We start from the raw sequence: 16383 nt of genomic DNA, 5'->3' as shown, positions 1-16383 counted from the left end.
AATCTGGCTTTCTCCGTTGACTTTGCTTGTCAGAAGGTCGCAAAAGGAGACCGCAGGACCCCGGGACACTACGACTGTCGTAAACGTGAGTCAGTTGCCAAGCATCCGAATGTAAACCCACGTGACCCTGGGGATGGCTGTACATGGTCGTAAGTGTGAAAAACGGCCCTACGTCACTTTTTTCATGCCATCGTAACTTTAAACGGTCAGTAAATGAACTGTTTTAAGTCGAGGACTCCAATACATCCTGGTTGCCAAAGCACCCAGATTTTGATCTCACAACTATAAGGATGCTACAGTGGTCATATTACGACCGATTTATTTCACTTTCTTCCATGCCCGTAACTTTGAACTGTGGCTAAATAAATGTTTGCAAGTCAAGGACTATAGAGAGTCCTCAACTTACAACAGTTCATTTACTGACCATTCAAAGTTACAAGGGCACTTAAAAAAGTGATTTATGACTGTTTTTCACACTTACGACCATTTGCACCATCCCCGCCATCATGTAATTAAAGTTCAGACACTTGGCAAATGGTCCGCATTTATGACGGTCGTGGCGTCCTGGGGTCACGTGACCCCCTTTTGCGACCTTCTGATAAGGCAGGTCAATGGGGAAGCCAGATTCACTTAACAACCGGGTGACTAACTTATCAACTGCAGTGATTCACTTAACAACTGAGGCAAGAAAGGTCATAAAATGGGGCAAAACTCACTGAACAACAGAAATTTTGGGCTCAGTGTTGTGATCGTAAGTCGAGGACCACTTGTACCTGTGTATGAAAATCATTTCTGCCTAGATTGGTTCTCCTGGTGGCCTTCCTTTCTGCTTTTGCTTCCTCTGGAGGTAATCTAGCAAGCCCGCTTCTCAAACCTGTTCCGAAATTTTGCCAAGTTCCTGACCTACATTAATTCCAGCCATTTTAACCCGGGCGTAAAGGCCAGAAGCATCCTAGGAAAAAGGAAAACTGCGTTGGTCTCGGAGGCAACATTCTGCCTTTGCTGTTGCGTTCTGGGTTCGAACAGAGCGTGCAGCATCTTGAACTGTGTGCTTTCCTTTGCGGCTGCTTATGGACAGATTCTTGTCTAATGGATTTTCCACGTGGGATCAGGTTTCTACAACATTTTATTGTAGGATTTTAAAAGAAGGGTATTCCCCTCCCCCAAACTGACGTAAATTCTTCTTCATCCCACTTTAAGGATTTTAATTGCGGCACTGTTTGTTCACGTATTCATTTCACCCTGTGCAACGTTGGGGTCTGGCTGAAAGTAAGGAATTCCACTCCGGTCCAAATTGGGAAGTTCGGGGGACGGGGGGGGGAAGGGGGAGGTGACAAATTGTTGAGGAAAGGCCACGTAGCTCGGAAGACCATCCCCAGGCGATGTAGGACACCCGTAATACTAGCCATTTGTTTAAGTATTTTTGTATTTACTAGGCATTTACCTATAGCCACTCGTGTCTTAACCATATGGAGAGCAGTTGGCTCCAGAGAGAGGCAAAGTGGGAGGCAGCCAAAGAATTTGGAGAGAAGTGCCTAGAAAAGGCTCTCCAGGTTTTTTCATTTTTATTTTTTTGGCGTCTGTGGGTGGAAATAAACACAAGACAGGCGTCCTCCGACAGGCAGCAAAGGGCCCTTGAAGCAGCCAAGCGTCTGGAGCCATCGAAGCCGAGAGCGTGAGAAAGAGAGGAGGGCGGGCAGGCAGAGACCCAGGCCCCCCCCCAACTGGCTGGCAGCCAGTCCCCCTCTGGAAGGTCGAGCAGGCAGCCTCCGCACATGTTAGCAGCAACCCTGGTGAAAAGATGAACTAGGATTTGGTGTAACCTTCATTTGCAAGTCCCAGGCGGAGGGTAAGTTGGCCCACTTCTTGAACGCCTGCAGAGGCTAAAGAAGCGTTGACAGTTGTTTGTCTTTGGGATCTCCACTTCTTCCAATCAGAATAGAGCTGGAAAGGGACCTTGGAGGTCTTCTAGTCCAGCCCTCTATAAGTCTCTTCTTAAAAACCTCCAGTGATGAAGCGCCCACGATTTCTGGAGGCAAGCTGTTCCACTGGTTAACTGTCCTCACTGTTAGGAAGTTTCTCCTTAATTCCAGGTTGCTTCTCTCTTTGATCAGTTTCCATCCATTGTTTATTTTCCTGCCCTCTGGTGCTTTGGAGAATAGGTTGAAACCCCCCCCCCTTCTTTGTGGCAGCCCCTGAAATACTGGAACCCTGCTATCATGTCCCCCCCCCCCAGGCCTTCTTTTCTCTAAACTGGCCATACCCAGTTCCTGCAACCATTCTTCATACTGTATGTTTTTGTCTTTCGGCCCTTAATTATCTTAGTTGCTCTTCTCTGCACTTTTTCCAAACTCAGTTGGTTACCCCTGACTCTTGAGTTTAGTGTGGGAGGCTCCTCTTGTCCTCTCCCACCATTTCTTTTCTCATTCCTTCTTTTTGGAGGGGCTACGCGCACCTTCATCCTTTCCTCGCACCCCCGCCCTTTGCCAACGATGGTTAAATTCTGTCAGCAAGACCATCATGCCTGGCATTTGCTACACATTGCATTGCCTCCACTCAAAGTTTCCAGCCCCTGTTCCTCTTGTTGTGATTCAGGGTCAGCCTGTGGGTTCGGCATTTGGGTCGGACGACTCAGAGGGGGAGGAGGGGGGTGTTGGAGAGCTTGCTGATGAGAGCCCTCAGCCAGGCCCCTCCCACCTGGTCACGACGCAGACCCAGCTGTGTGAGCCTGACAGCGTGGATGAAGATGACCCACAGCTGGCCCTGTTCAAGGACGCCCAACGCAGGAGGCAGTCAATCAGGAGTAAACAGAGGAAGGCAATGGGGCACCTCGGAAGGAGGCAGAGAGAAGCCACGCCCTGAACTGTATAAAAGGGGAATGCGTGGGAGGGCTGGTTTGCTGAAGCCAACCACTTGAATAGCTCCTGTTTCATGGTTCGTGTCTTGTTCTGTTTGCTTTTGTATCCATAAATTTGGCAGGCTTAGTTCCAGCCTCCTGCCTTCTTGTAAAAGAGGTTGGCCCTGCCTTTTCTGCAGGGCCAGTAGCAGGCTGGTACAGAACACCTCTCTTGGGTTCTTCATCAATTGAATTGTCCTAGCTGGGGATGATGGGGCTTGAAGTCTAAGCCCTTTGGAGGGTGTTAACTCAAATAGCTCGGGGTGAACGTTTTTCTCTCAGTTCTGTCCAGCTCTTGTGTTGCCCCTTGCTTTGGATTAGGACAGGGGTAGGCAACCTGGGCTCTTTTATGACTCGTGGACTTCAACTCCCGGAATTCCTGCCATGCTGTCTCAGGAATTCTGGGAGTTGAAGTCCCCGAGTCACAAAAGAGCCCAGTTTGCCTACCCCTGCTTTTAGACCAGTAGCATCATCTGTCAGTTTTGTAGAAAGTGTGCATTAACTTCATCAAAATGGCCGACTGAGGAATTCTGGGAGTTGAAGTCTACAAGTCATAAAAGGACCAAGTTTGAAGACCCCCTGGATTAGGGGGACATGATGACTGTCTTCCAGTACTTGAGGGGCTCCAACCTGGAAATGAGGAATTTCCTGATTACGAGAGCAAGTAATCAATGGAACAACTTGCCTCTCCAGAGTTGTGGATGCTCCAACTCTGGAGGTTTTCAAACATAAACTGGACAACAATTTGACCGGCTGGTGTAAGATCTCCTGCCTTGGGTAGAGGGTTGAGCTAGAAGACCTCCAGGGTCCCTCCTAACCTTATGATTCTTTGTTCTGTGAACAAGATTGTAGGGAAGCTCTCCCTATGTGGAAGAGGCATTTTCCCTCCAAATGTTCCCATTCTGAGGGTGGAGGCTTTTGCTGGATCTCCTCCAACCAATTGAAAAACTTCTATTTGGGGGGGCCTGTACCAGGACTGGGGGATGTCCACCTTCTACAGGTGTGGGCAGGTGTAGAAAAGTGTGGCCACCTCAAACATTAACCTTTTCAGTGGACCCTCAGTCTCTACTCCATGGCTTGCAATCCCTTTTCCCCTTGCATTTTTTTCTGTTTACATGAAGCTGGATGCAATTATTGTCTCTTTTGTTCTTTTCTTAGATTTTCTTTTTAAAAAAAAACATCCCTCCACTTCTGAGAATCTTCTTCCTACAATTTCTGGGCATAGGTCCAGGTTGAGTGGAAAAATGGCATGAGGTCACCGCATATTCGGTGGCTGCTGTTGCCGCCGCTACCAGCTCTTTGCCAGGGTGTGTTGCCAAAACAGAGTGAGCTGTTTGCATTCATTTAAGGAGGAGGAGGAGGAGAAAGACGTGATCAGCTTTCAATTTTTTGGAGTCTTGCTCAAGTCCCTCAGGAGTTCTGGAAAATCGAAGGAATGCAAGACAGATGCCTAGATAGCAAGTCTTCATCTGGGTTGAGGAACTGGTCTTGGAATTCCTGGACCACAAGTCCCAGCAGTCTCAGCCAGCTGGGCCAAGGGGAAGGATGCTGAGAGTTGAGGTTGAGCAACATCTGCAGGCCCTTCACATTCCTTATCCCCAGTTTCCATTGACTGCCAGATGTTGGATGCACAATGCAGTTCTCAAACAATACTCTCTAAAAGTTTCTAAAGCCCATCCAGGAAAGTCCAACTGAAAATTCCCAATGTTGTGGCTTGGGAGGATAATTCACGTTTTCTTCCTCTCTTGTTTTCAGGTAGGCTTCTGCATTCTCCAGTTGCCATCATAACTGTGATCTATTAAGGCAGACAGCTGGACGCCTGGAGTACAAGTGTCTTCTTCCTTGAAGTTGCAACGTCTCCTGTCTTCTAGCCTCTTCCTGGCTCTCACGCTCCTATCCAGGGAGATTCTGGAAGGACGGCTCTGAGGCCTCTGACCCGTAAGGGGAAAACCACTGGGCAGCTCATGGCAGTGTGGACACCTTCCCCACTCACCTGTTGACAGGAGATGTTTCCACCACCTGTTGCAAAATGAGCCACGGTGCCAGTTCTCAGCTGGCTGATTCTCCTCAGCTCTCCAAGAGGAGCTTGCTCAGCATCCTCGGGAGCCCGCAGCCTGAAAGAATGAGCTTGTCGGACTCCATGTCCCCTACCCCGAAGAGTGGCACTCCTTCCCCTGGCCCGCCGCAGCTCCCCCTGTTGAACTCCACCTGCCACGACAGCGACTGGGAGAGCCGGGAAGAGCTGCGCCTGCGAGAACTCGAAGAAGCCCGTGCCCGAGCCGCCCAGATGGAGAAGACCATGCGCTGGTGGTCCGACTGCACCGCCAACTGGCGGGAGAAGTGGAGCAAGGTCCGCGCGGAGCGCAACAAGGCGCGGGAGGAGGTGCGCCAGCTGCGCCAGAAGCTGGAGACCTTGAGCAAGGAACTGACCGGTCTGAAGCGGGAGAAGCAGGAGGCCCTGAACGAGAACCAGCAGCTGGGCAAGGAAGTCGCCCGTCTGAAAGGGGAAGACAAGGAAGGGGAGAAGGAGAAAGAGCTGGACAACCGCATCGTCTCTGAGAAGGAGAGCGAAGCCTCCCCGGAACAGGAGCCGGTGCGAGACGTGGGCTCTGAGAAGGAGGTGAAAAATAAGGTAAGGGACGGGAGGGCAAAGCCCCAATCTCTCCTGCAACATGGACTCTGTTAACGTGTGGCTTCTGCAGTCTTCCCCCCCCCCTGCAACATTGACCTCACCTGATAACAGCCGTGACCAACCAGACCCACATGGCTGGAGGTCAGGCTAGCCCCGTGGTGGCCCCGCGGTTGGAATGTAGTACTGCAGGCTACTTCTGCTGACTGCTGATGTGCAGGTTGGGAGGTTTTGCTTGACAACAAAATCCAGGAAACCAGAATTTGCCTTTTAAAAAAATACGTGTTTATTCAGTTGAATAGAGAGGGGCTTTTCCAAAACAAATGCGGGAAGCATCACATAGCAAAAATGTCTTTATTTTTATACTATTTTGGTTATATAAGCACTTCACCCAGCAAAGCTGGCACTTAGTAGATTAAGACTTCACCCCATAGGGCTGGCATACTATAGAGAAGGGACGTGGTGGCTCAGTGGGTTAGGACGCTGAGCTTGTCGATCAGAAGGTCGGCAGTTTGGCGGGTCGAATCCCGAGTGCCGCGTAATAGAGTGAGCACCTGTTACTGGTCCCAGCTTCTGCCAACCTAGCAGTTCGAAAGCACATAAAAATGCAAGTAGACAAGTAGGGACCACTCCGGTGGGAACGTAACAACGTTCCGTGCGCCTTTGGCGTCTAGTCATGCTGGCCACGTGACCACGGAGACGTCCTCGGACAAGCGCTGGCTCTTCAGCTTTGAAACGGAGATGAGCACCAGCCCCTAGAGTCGGAAACGACTAGCACCCATGTGCGGGGGAACCTTTACCTTATAGAGAAGAAACTAGAAAGCAGAAGTAGCTAGCACAGGGGTAGGTAACCTCGGCTCTTTTATGACTCATGGACTTCAACTCCCAGAATTCCTGAGTCAGCTAGCAGGTTCCTTGTTAGGTGTTTCCCCAGGACACCACCTGTTCACGAGTGGGTTAGAACACTGGGTGTTTCCTTTGCTGTCCTTTCATAACCCGGCATTCAGAGGCCTGCAAGTGACCAAAGAAAGAGGGGCCATCTGGACACATTCACTGTCCCCTAGGTCCTGGTCATCACTGCCAGCTACCAGCAGTTCGGCAGTTCGATCCTGACCAGCTCAAGCTTGACTCAAGCTTCCATCCTTCCAAGGTCGGTAAAATGAGGACCCCGATTGTTGGGGGGTTCTGCAAATCACTTAGAGAGGGGCTGTATATTGGTATATAAGTCTAAGTGCTATTGCTATTTTGTTCTCTGCCTATAATACAGTACGGCTTACTTACTTATGACTTACAATCCAGCCCAACATTGATGTTGCTAAGTGAGAAATTTGTCGAGTGACTTTTGCCCCATTTTTGTGACTTTTCTTGTCAGGTTTCTTAAGCGAATCACTGCAGTTGTTCAATTAGAAGCCTGGTTGTTGAGTGAATCGGGCTTTCCCCGTTGACTTTGCTTGACCGAAGGTCGCAAAAGGGGATCACATCGCCCCATGACACTGCCGCCGTCATAATTGTGAGTCAGTTGTCAGAGCATCCGAATATAAATCATGTCACCGTGGGGGATGCTGCAATGATTGCTATGTGTGAAAAATGGCCGTAAGTCCCTTTTTTTCAGCGCCGTTGTAACTTGGTCACTAAAGGAACTGTTGTAAGACAAGGACTACCTGTACAGGAATCTCTCCAGACCAGGAGTAACCAGATAAGGCTCCAAGGTATTAGGAGGGGTGGCATGTTCCAGATCCCACCCTAATAATAATAATAATAATAATAATAATAATAATAATAATAATAATAATAATAATAATAATAATAATAATAGTAATAGTAATAATAATAATAAGTTGAAAGGGACCTTGGAGGTCATCTAGTCCAACCCCCTGCTCAGGCAGGAAACCGTATACCATTTCAGGCAAATGGCTGTCCAATCTCCTCTTAAAAACTTTCACTGTTGGAGCATTCACAGCTTCTGGAGGCAGGTTGTTCCACTGGCTAATTGTTCTGTCAGGAAGTTTCTCCTTACTTCTAGGTTGCTTCTCTCCTTGACTAGTTTCCATCCATTGCTTCTTGTCCTGCTTTCAGGTGCTTTGGAGAATAGCTTGACTCCCTCTTCTTTGGGGCAGCCCCTGAGATATTGGAACACTGCTATCATGTGTTTATGTAGCCAATCAGGGCTGATTCCTTGCTTGAGCCCTCCTCCCAACTGGGTTGGTGGCTCTCCAACATCTGGAAGGGATCAGTGGCTGCCTTGGCCTCATTGGCATCGTATTGGTTTGCTTTGGCTGAACCTCAAGAGGAATGGGAAGCTCTGGGCTGTAGGCTCCCACCCCGACCCCCAAAAGTCACTTTATTGGATTATCGCAATAAATTAGGTGGGCCATAATGTCACATTTTCCATAGCTTAAGTAATTATTTATTTACCAAATGCATTGGCATACACCCCTCACATTTAGTAAAGGTAAAGGTTCCCCCGCACATGCGTGCTAGTCGTTTCCGACTCTAGGGGCCGGTGCTCATCTCCGTTTCATAGCCGAAGAGCCAGCGCTTGTCCGAGGACGTCTCCGTGGTCATGTGGCCGGCATGACTAGACGCCAAAGGCGCACGGAACGCTGTTACCTTCCCACCGTAGTGGTCCCTATTTTTCTACTTGCATTTTTACGTGCTTTCGAACTGCTAGGTTGGCAGAAGCTGGGACGAGTAACAGGCGCTCACTCTGTTACGCGGCACTCGGGATTCGACCCGCCAAACTGCTGACCTTCTGATCGACAAGCTCAGCGTCCTAACCCACTGAGCCACCGCGTCCCTCTACCCCTCACATTTAGCAAAGCGTTAAGTTGTGGGTTCTCCAACACTGGAGGTTCTGAAGAAGAGACTGGAAAAGCCATTTGTCCAGAACGGCATAGTGTCTCCTGCCTGAACAGGGGGCTGGACTAGAAGACCTCCAAGGTCCCTTCCAACTCTGTTATTCTGTTCTGTTAACTTCTCGTGGCCTCATTTCCTACCATCTTGGTAGGAAGGCTTTGCCAAATTTTGAATTTCTCAGAATATAGGTAATCCTCAACTTACAAACATTCATTCAGTGACCATTCCAAGTCGTAACAACACTTAACGGCTGTTGCAGCATCCCCAGGGTCACAAGATCAAAATTCGGCCACTTGACCACTGACTCACATTTACGACGGTTGTAGCATCCCAGGGGTCACATCATCCCCTTTTGCGACTTTCTGACAAGCAAAGTCAGTGGAGAAGGCAGATTTACTTAACAACTGTGTGGCTGACCCAACAGCTGCGGTGATTCCCTTAACAACTGTGGCAAGAAAGATGTTAAAAATGGAGCAAAACTCATTTCACAACAGTCTCACGAAAATTTGGGCTCAATTGTGGTCGTAAGGCGAGGACTAGCTGTGGATACGCAGCAGCGTAAACATGCTGATAGCTACAGTTTCTGAGCAAGGGAAACTTGTGGTTCTGCTAGGGCTCAGAATTCCACGTGAGAATTGGATGGTGTCAGTTGTAAATTGAGACAGGGAAATGCCAAATGTTGTGTAAGGATGGTGCATATGCCAGAGTTTATGCCCTCCGGTGACTCCGAGTGCCCTTTCATCCCAAACCATTATAATCAGTGTTGTTCACCTATGATGCTGTGCCAGAATGTGACTGGTTTGGTTTTGGCTTGGTGCCGTGCCTCAATTCGGCAATTATGGTTTGTGAGGCATGGTTTATCATGCAATGTCATACGCAAAACCAGCCAAGCGCGGCTTATTCAGCAAAACATGACTCAGATGCAACGGTTTACAGTACTGTAGTGCTGGATGTGAATCAAGCCATTATTTCTATTTGATTCCTTTATATTTCAGTATGGAGCAACCCCACAAAAGCAGTCCCCCCCAACCCCAAAATCTAGAGCAGGAGAGTGTCCATCCTTGGCAACTTTAAGACTTGTGGACTTCAGCTCTCACAATTCCCCAGCCAGTCATAAGTCAAGGACTGCCTCCATAAAGGTAAAGGTTCCCCCGCACATGCGTGCTAGTCGTTTCTGACTCTAGGGGCCGGTGCTCATCTCCGTTTCAAAGCTGAAGAGCCAGCGCTTGTCCGAGGACGTCTCCGTGGTCATGTGGCCGGCATGACTAGACGCCAAAGGCGCACGGAACGCTGTTACCTTCCCACCAGAGTGGTCCCTATTTTTCTACTTGCCTTTTTACGTGCTTTCGAACTGCTGGGTTGGCAGAAGCTGGGACGAGTAACAGGCGCTCACTCTGCTACGCGGCACTCGGGATTCGACCCGCCAAACTGCCGACCTTCTGATCGACAAGCTCAGCGTCCTAACCCACTGAGCCACCACGTCCCTACTGCCTCATACTGACCATTAATAAAATCAGATGGTTTCCTAAACCTCAAAGAAAAAAAAAACCCTCACCCTCACACTTTCCTGTTGTGTCAATGCCACCTCTAGTTTTCACTGACCTGGTTAAGACTTTTGTGCAAACCCAGCCACATAGTTTTTGCTGCTTATTTGTAAAGCCAGAGCTGTCTCACCTTCTGCAGTTCAGCTACTATTCCTGTTTGATTTTGGGGGATAAAAGCAGCCAAAGAGACAATTCTTTTGATTGTACAAACGTCTTGGGGAGCTCTGAAAACTTTGCATTTTCACAAAATTGAAATGGTTTTGCAGCAGATTCTCCCCCATCTCCCTCTCTCTCACTTCCTCACTCCCTCTCTCTCTCACTCCCTGTCTCTCTCTCCCTCCTGTTCTCTTTCTTTCTTTCTATCTCTCTTTCTCGCTCTCTCTTTCTTGCCCTCGCTTTCTCACTCTTTCTTGCTTTCTCTCCCTCTCTTTCTCTTCTTTCTCTTTCTCTCTTTCTTTTTCTTGCTCTCTCTCTCTCTGTCTGTCTTTCCCTCTCTCTCTTCTCTCTCTCTTTCTCACTCTTTCTTGCTCTCTCTCTCTCTCTCTCTCTTATCATCATCCTCTGAGATGTTACATTTCTATGAGCATCAAGAATCCTGCCATGGATTTATCCTTGCCTCTGAGTCTTCCTGACTCTGCTTTTCCTTTCTTTTTGTAAAAAGAAGGAAATGTAGAATACTTGAAAGAAGATCAAGGCTTATTACAATGCAACAAACACATTCTGCTGAGATTGTCTCCGGGATGGGCAGCTTGCCACTAATGAAACACTTTGTGGGTGAAAGAGAATTGTTGGCTCCCATCAGAGCAGCTGGTGTACATCAAAAGAAAATTGCTCTGCTCAAAGACAGAGGCTGATGTGAACGGATTGCTAAGACGGGCATGTTTGCATTTACAGAATATAGATAATGAAGAATTAACTGTCCTCAAAGTAGTTACAGTTTGAAAAATTCCCCCCCCCCGGTTCCCATGGATTCAGGGATGATGCCATGTTTTTGCAGGGACCCGGGTCCCTGGATTCAGGTTAAGAGAGACCATTGGTGTGAATGGCTGGCTCATTCATCTTCACTACACTGAAGAACATTCAAGGGCAAACCTGGCAGATTATTCTGCATCACTGACCTGATCCAGGTGATCCTCTGCACAACAAGGTTAGAAGATTGGGGAATGAGCCATGTGGAGTCGCCATCTCTTGAACACTCCTGCCCACATGGGTTCCCCTCTAGTTTTCTCTTCCACAAATATCATCATTTCCCATGGTGTGTGAACGACAGTCCTGGCCTCCATCTGCTCTAGCAGCCCAAAGATGGAGTTTTAACATTTAGCCCAGATTGAACTGGCATTTCAGGTTTTTAAGTCAGCTGCGCTGGCCGCCACATTGCTTTCAGGCCCAGTTAAAGCTGTTGCTCAACACCTCTAAAGCTGTTATGGCAGGGGTCTCCAAACTTGGCAACTAGGACTTGTGGACTTCAACTCCCAGAATCTCCCAGCCAAGTGAGGAATTCTGGGAGTTGAAGTCCACAAGTCTTAGCGACTGGAGAATTCTGGGAGTTGAAGTCCACACACTTTAAAGTTGCCAAGATTGAACAACACTGGGTTAGGGTCTTCTGAACATAAAGAGGCTTGATGTGTGATGCTTAAGTTTAGAACATAGAACATAGAAAAATAGAGTTGGAAGGGGTCTTGGAGGTCCTCTAGTCCAACCCCCTGTTCAAGCAGGAGACCCTATACTATTTCAGCCAAATGGTTGTCCCATCTCTTTTTGAAAGCGTCCATTGATCGAGCACCCCTGAAGACAAGCGGTTCCATTGATTGACGGATTGATTGGTCTCGCCATTAGGAAATTTCTCCTTAGTTCTAGGTTACTTCTTTCTTTGGTTAGTTTCTTGATGCTTAGATGTTTTTAAATCAAATGCTTGATGCTTAAGTGTTTAAAAACCGTTTTAAAACCACCCAGCTATTTTGCTGCCAAATTGGTTTAGCACGGCCCTGTCACACTCTTCGCATAAATGGCAGGTTGAGCATCCCTCTTGTATCTTAATCCACCTAAAGGATGTTAGGTTGCAGAAGATTCAGTTGAAGAATAAATGTCGGGTTGATTCCTTCCAGCTGGTGCCAAACAACTTAGGAGCCTTTATTTTTTTTCCCTTTGTGACTCACAGCCCCTGCAGGAGTTTGAGCTGATGGAGAACCTCCTGAAGAACAAGCAGGAAGAAGGGGAATGCTGGGACCAGCGGAGCTCAGTTAGCATCCGTTCATCCTTCACCCGTCAGGAGCGGAACCGGCTGCTTTGGGAAGACGTTTCGGCCATTGAGGAAGATGCCACCAAGATCACCGCCCTGAAGCTGCGGCTGGACGAATCTCAGAAAGTGCTCCTCAAAGAAAGGGAGTGAGTGCCGCGTTCTGACCGCTCCTCTTCCCCCACCACAGGGCTCCTTCAGGAGTTGTGGTGGAATGTAGTCTGGATTCCCAGGAGGGAGGGGCTCTTTCCCAGAGGGCAAAGAGACGGCAGAACTTGGAAGGTCTCAACAGGCAGGAAGATGAAAAGGGAGGGCCCTCCTTAATAGTTCACAGAGTATATCTAAGAGTGAGGCAGAGAATTGCTTGTCTGGCGTGATTGATGTGAGGCTCAAGACCCCAGAAGGACACGTGGAGTTACTTCTGAGTAGTTTCCTTTATTGTTTGTTCGCCTACAGACAGAATCTTGCCAGGGTAAAGCAGCTATTTGAATAACTTAAAAGAATAGAATAGAGCTGGAAGGGACCTTGGAGGTCTTCTAGTCCAGCCCCCTCCTCAAGCAGGAGAACCTTAAATATAAGTAGTCCTCAACTTACAACCATACATTTAGTGACCAGAGTTAACAACGGCACTGAAAAAAGTGACATACGACCATTTTACATGCTTATGATCATTACAGCATCCCCGTGGTCATGTGATCAAAACTCGGATACTTGACAACTGGTTCATATTTATGACGATTGCAATGTCCCAGGGGCAGAGGATCACCTTTTGTGGCTTTCCGATAAGCAAAGTCAATGGGGAAGGCAGATCCACATAACAACCGTGTTACTAACTCAACACCTGCAGTGATTCACTTAAGAATTGCGGCAAGAACGGTCGTAAAATGGGGCAAAACCCGTTTAACCATTGTCTCCCTTAGCGACAGAAATTTTGGGCTCAACTGTGGTTGTAAGTCAAAGACTACCCATGCTTGAACAACTACACATATACTCTTAAGAGTAGCTTGAGAGGAGCCCTTTTTAACAATCTTTCTGCCTACCAGACTTTCCAAGCTACGCTGCCTCTTTGCCTTTTGGGAAATAGTGCAGGTTCGAGTCCCACCAGGCTCAAGGTTGACTCAGCCTTCCATCCTTCCGAGGTAGGTAAAATGAGGACCCAGATTGTTGGGGGCAATAAGCTGACTTTGTAATAATTCTGCTTGTGGGGGGCGAAAGCCCTAATAAGCAGGCATGTAAATACATAGAATGAAGGCTATTGCTAAGCACATTGAATTGTGCTTTAGATTGTAAGCCACCCTGAGTCTTCGGAGAAGGGCGGGATATAAATGGGATTTTAAAAAAAATAGCCCCTCCCTCCTGGGAATCCAGACTACATTCCACTACAGGAGCAGCAGATTGGGAGCTTCTGCAGAGGTAGCCTCCGTGCCTTCGATGCAGCTTCTCAGCCTTGCTGTTGCCTTGCCTCTTTCAGGGACAAGCTGTCCCTCAGCAAGAACATTGAGAAGCTGGAAGGTGACCTGAGCCAGTGGAAGATCAAGTATGAGGAGCTGAACAAGAACAAGCAGGAGGTGCTGAAGCAGGTCAGCTTCCCTTCACCCTTGGAACTAAATGCCGTTGGACAAGGCCAGAAGTTCTTGCATTGACTCATGCTGCAAAGTCGGGTTGCCCAATCAGTTTTGGTCTAAACCGTGGCCACTTGAAGGTGTGTGGACTTCAACTCCCAGAATCCCCCAGTAAGCTTGCTGGCTTGCGAATTTTGGGGAGTTGTAGTTCACCCATCTTCAAGTGGCCACGGTTCGGAAACACTTGCCTAAACCTTTCTCCACATTGGTGGGAGATGCACTTTCTGTGTCTCCAAAGACTTTGCACCTCAACATTTCCCTATTTTGCTTTCCCTGATTTGAATCCAAATCCCCGAGTTACCCCTTGGAAACATTTGGGGGATTTGGATTCAAATTTCAACAGATAGTTCACAGCACGGTCCCCTGATGGGTCAGGGATGGTTACCGAAGTCTTGAAACTTCACGAATAAAGGCAGAGATGGGATGTAAATTGCAGAGGTTCAAGGACCTTATCATGAAGTACAACAAAATGTCAATTTTTCATACTGGTGATGTTCAGAGCAGTATATCTGTGCAGGCGGATACAGTAAACCCCACAGTGTACCCACAGTACCACTTTTCTGGGGAAACACGTACACAACACACCTGCGCATTACTCATCACTGCTTGCTCAACACAGGCAAAGATATACACATGTCCATTTCATGTGTCTTGGTTATTTTTCCCTTCTCCTTCACCCCTCCTTTTCCTTCTCTTTCCCTTCTTCTCGGCCACTCCTCCCTCTCCGCCACCCCTCCTCCTCCCCCTCCTCCCTATTGTTACTACTATTTTGGAAGTCAGTGGGCACAATCTAGTGGGGTCGTGGTGGCTGCAGGCACAAAATTGAACGTCCTCACTTTGTAAGGCCCCAATCTGATCCACCAAGACTGACGTTGCACAAATGGAATTTCCAATTCTTTCTCTTCTCTCTAGCTGAACATTCTCAAGGAGATTCACCAGGACGAGCTGGGACGTATCTCTGAGGACCTAGAAGATGAACTGGGGGCTCGCTCAAGTATGGACAAGAAACTGGTTGAGTTACGATCAGAGGTGAGACTGAAGGAAAGAGGGAATTCTCTATTGCTCGTGGGCATTTTCCGAATCCACTTTTTCTCCCGATAAAGTTGTAACAGCTGCTGAGTTCCAGGAGTGCTTGCTAATGTTTTAGAACAGGGGTGTCAAAATGGCGGCTCGTGGGCCGATGCGTCACGTGCAGGCCACGCCCACCCCAGCTCTGCAAAGGCCAAAAACACGATACGTCATGATACGCCACGTGATGTGAGCAAAAACACTCCTTTTTCAACTGGCTGACCTGGACTGACAGGGATTTAATTATGTTTAATTTTTATTTTAATTATGTTTACAATTTTTAACTCTTCATTTTTAATTTATTTTAATTTTTAATTTTAATTTATTGTACAGAGGCCTTTAATTTTAATTTTATCTTAATTTCTGTATTTATTGTATATTATTGCTGTTAGCCGCCCTGAGTCCTTCGGGAGATAGGGCGGGATATAAGCCCCATTAATAAATAAATAAATAAATAAGTTTGACACCCGTGCTTTAGAACCTGTGCCATTGAATTCTCAGGAGCTGAGGTCAGCGTGTTGATCTAGAACAGAGTCCCCAAACCTTTTGGGCACCAGGGCCCGGTTCCATGGAGAGAGGTTTTTCCGCGGCCCAGAGAGTGCGTGGTTTTGCGTGCCGCCTACATCCTGCAGGTGGGGCTTTGCTTATTTGTGCGGCCTGCTTGCTGGTATGCTACGGCCCGGTACCGGTCCATGGACTGGGGGTTGGGGACCTCTGATCTAGAACCTTAAACCTTTGACTTGGGATTTGATTTGTGATTTGGAGGAGGAAAGAGTTGAAAGTCTTTTGAGTCCAGATTCCAGCAAGAGATTTTGCTGCCTAAATGTCAGAGCTGGAGACCGTTGGCCACAGATCTTTAGGACCATTGACCGGTGACAGGTGACCAACTCTTGGTAAGGAATCAAGTGCAGCTTCTTCTTTCCTACCAGTTTGTTAGCTGTCCCCTCCTCTCTCGGTCTTGATCTACTCTTACCTCTATAAAACGCATCCACATGTCAGCCTTGTATGGGAAAATATTGTTGTGTTCGCACCTAAAAGCTTAAAATAATTAAAATTAACCAAGCATAGCATGTGCTGAGAATGTAGCTTTATCGTACTTCAATACATTGGGGCAACATAAACACAAATGTTGTATCTATCGGGCCTTTGTGGGCTGCCATATGATTCATGGCTACCTTTGTAAGCGGTCTATATATCAATATTTAGGCCATTTAAGATAAGGTAAGGCAGGATGAGATGAGATAAGGTAAGATGAGATAAGATAAGATAAGAAGATAAGATGATAAGATAGGATAAGATAAGATGATAAGATAAGATAACCTTTATTGCCATTTTTTACTGGGACACACTGGCACACATTAAAAATGAAATTCTGTTCCCTGCTCTCAAAAAAGTGTACACATACATAACACCCATATAAACATGCTGTATATACCTACACCCTTACGTATGTATATACCTACACCCTTACGTATAAAGGTAAAGGTTCCCCTGCACATGCGTGCTAGTCGTCTCCAACTCTAGGGGCCGGT

General features: G+C 47.6%; 1 protein-coding gene across 2 annotated transcripts in view; it reads left to right on the top strand.

Annotated features, from left to right (window-relative positions):
- Nucleotides 1-4925: 4925 nt before the first annotated feature.
- The window catches only part of CCDC102A (coiled-coil domain containing 102A), a gene marked incomplete at both ends in the record, with an annotated part of 34413 nt that continues 22955 nt past the window's right edge, over nt 4926-16383 (top strand). Inside the window, 4 exons of one of the 2 annotated variants that reach the window (XM_083370685.1) lie at nt 4926-5528; nt 12093-12310; nt 13633-13741; nt 14696-14812. In XM_083370685.1, coding sequence (XP_083226811.1) covers nt 4926-5528; nt 12093-12310; nt 13633-13741; nt 14696-14812 — 1047 coding nt within the window. Of the gene's footprint in view, nt 5529-12083; nt 12311-13632; nt 13742-14695; nt 14813-16383 lie in introns of both variants that reach the window. The other variant, XM_083370684.1, reaches the window with a different exon arrangement.

Source organism: Vipera ursinii (assembly GCF_947247035.1).
Source record: "Vipera ursinii genome assembly, chromosome: 10".
Lineage (NCBI taxonomy): Eukaryota > Metazoa > Chordata > Lepidosauria > Squamata > Viperidae > Vipera > Vipera ursinii.
This window is presented reverse-complemented; position numbering and strand designations above follow the sequence as displayed.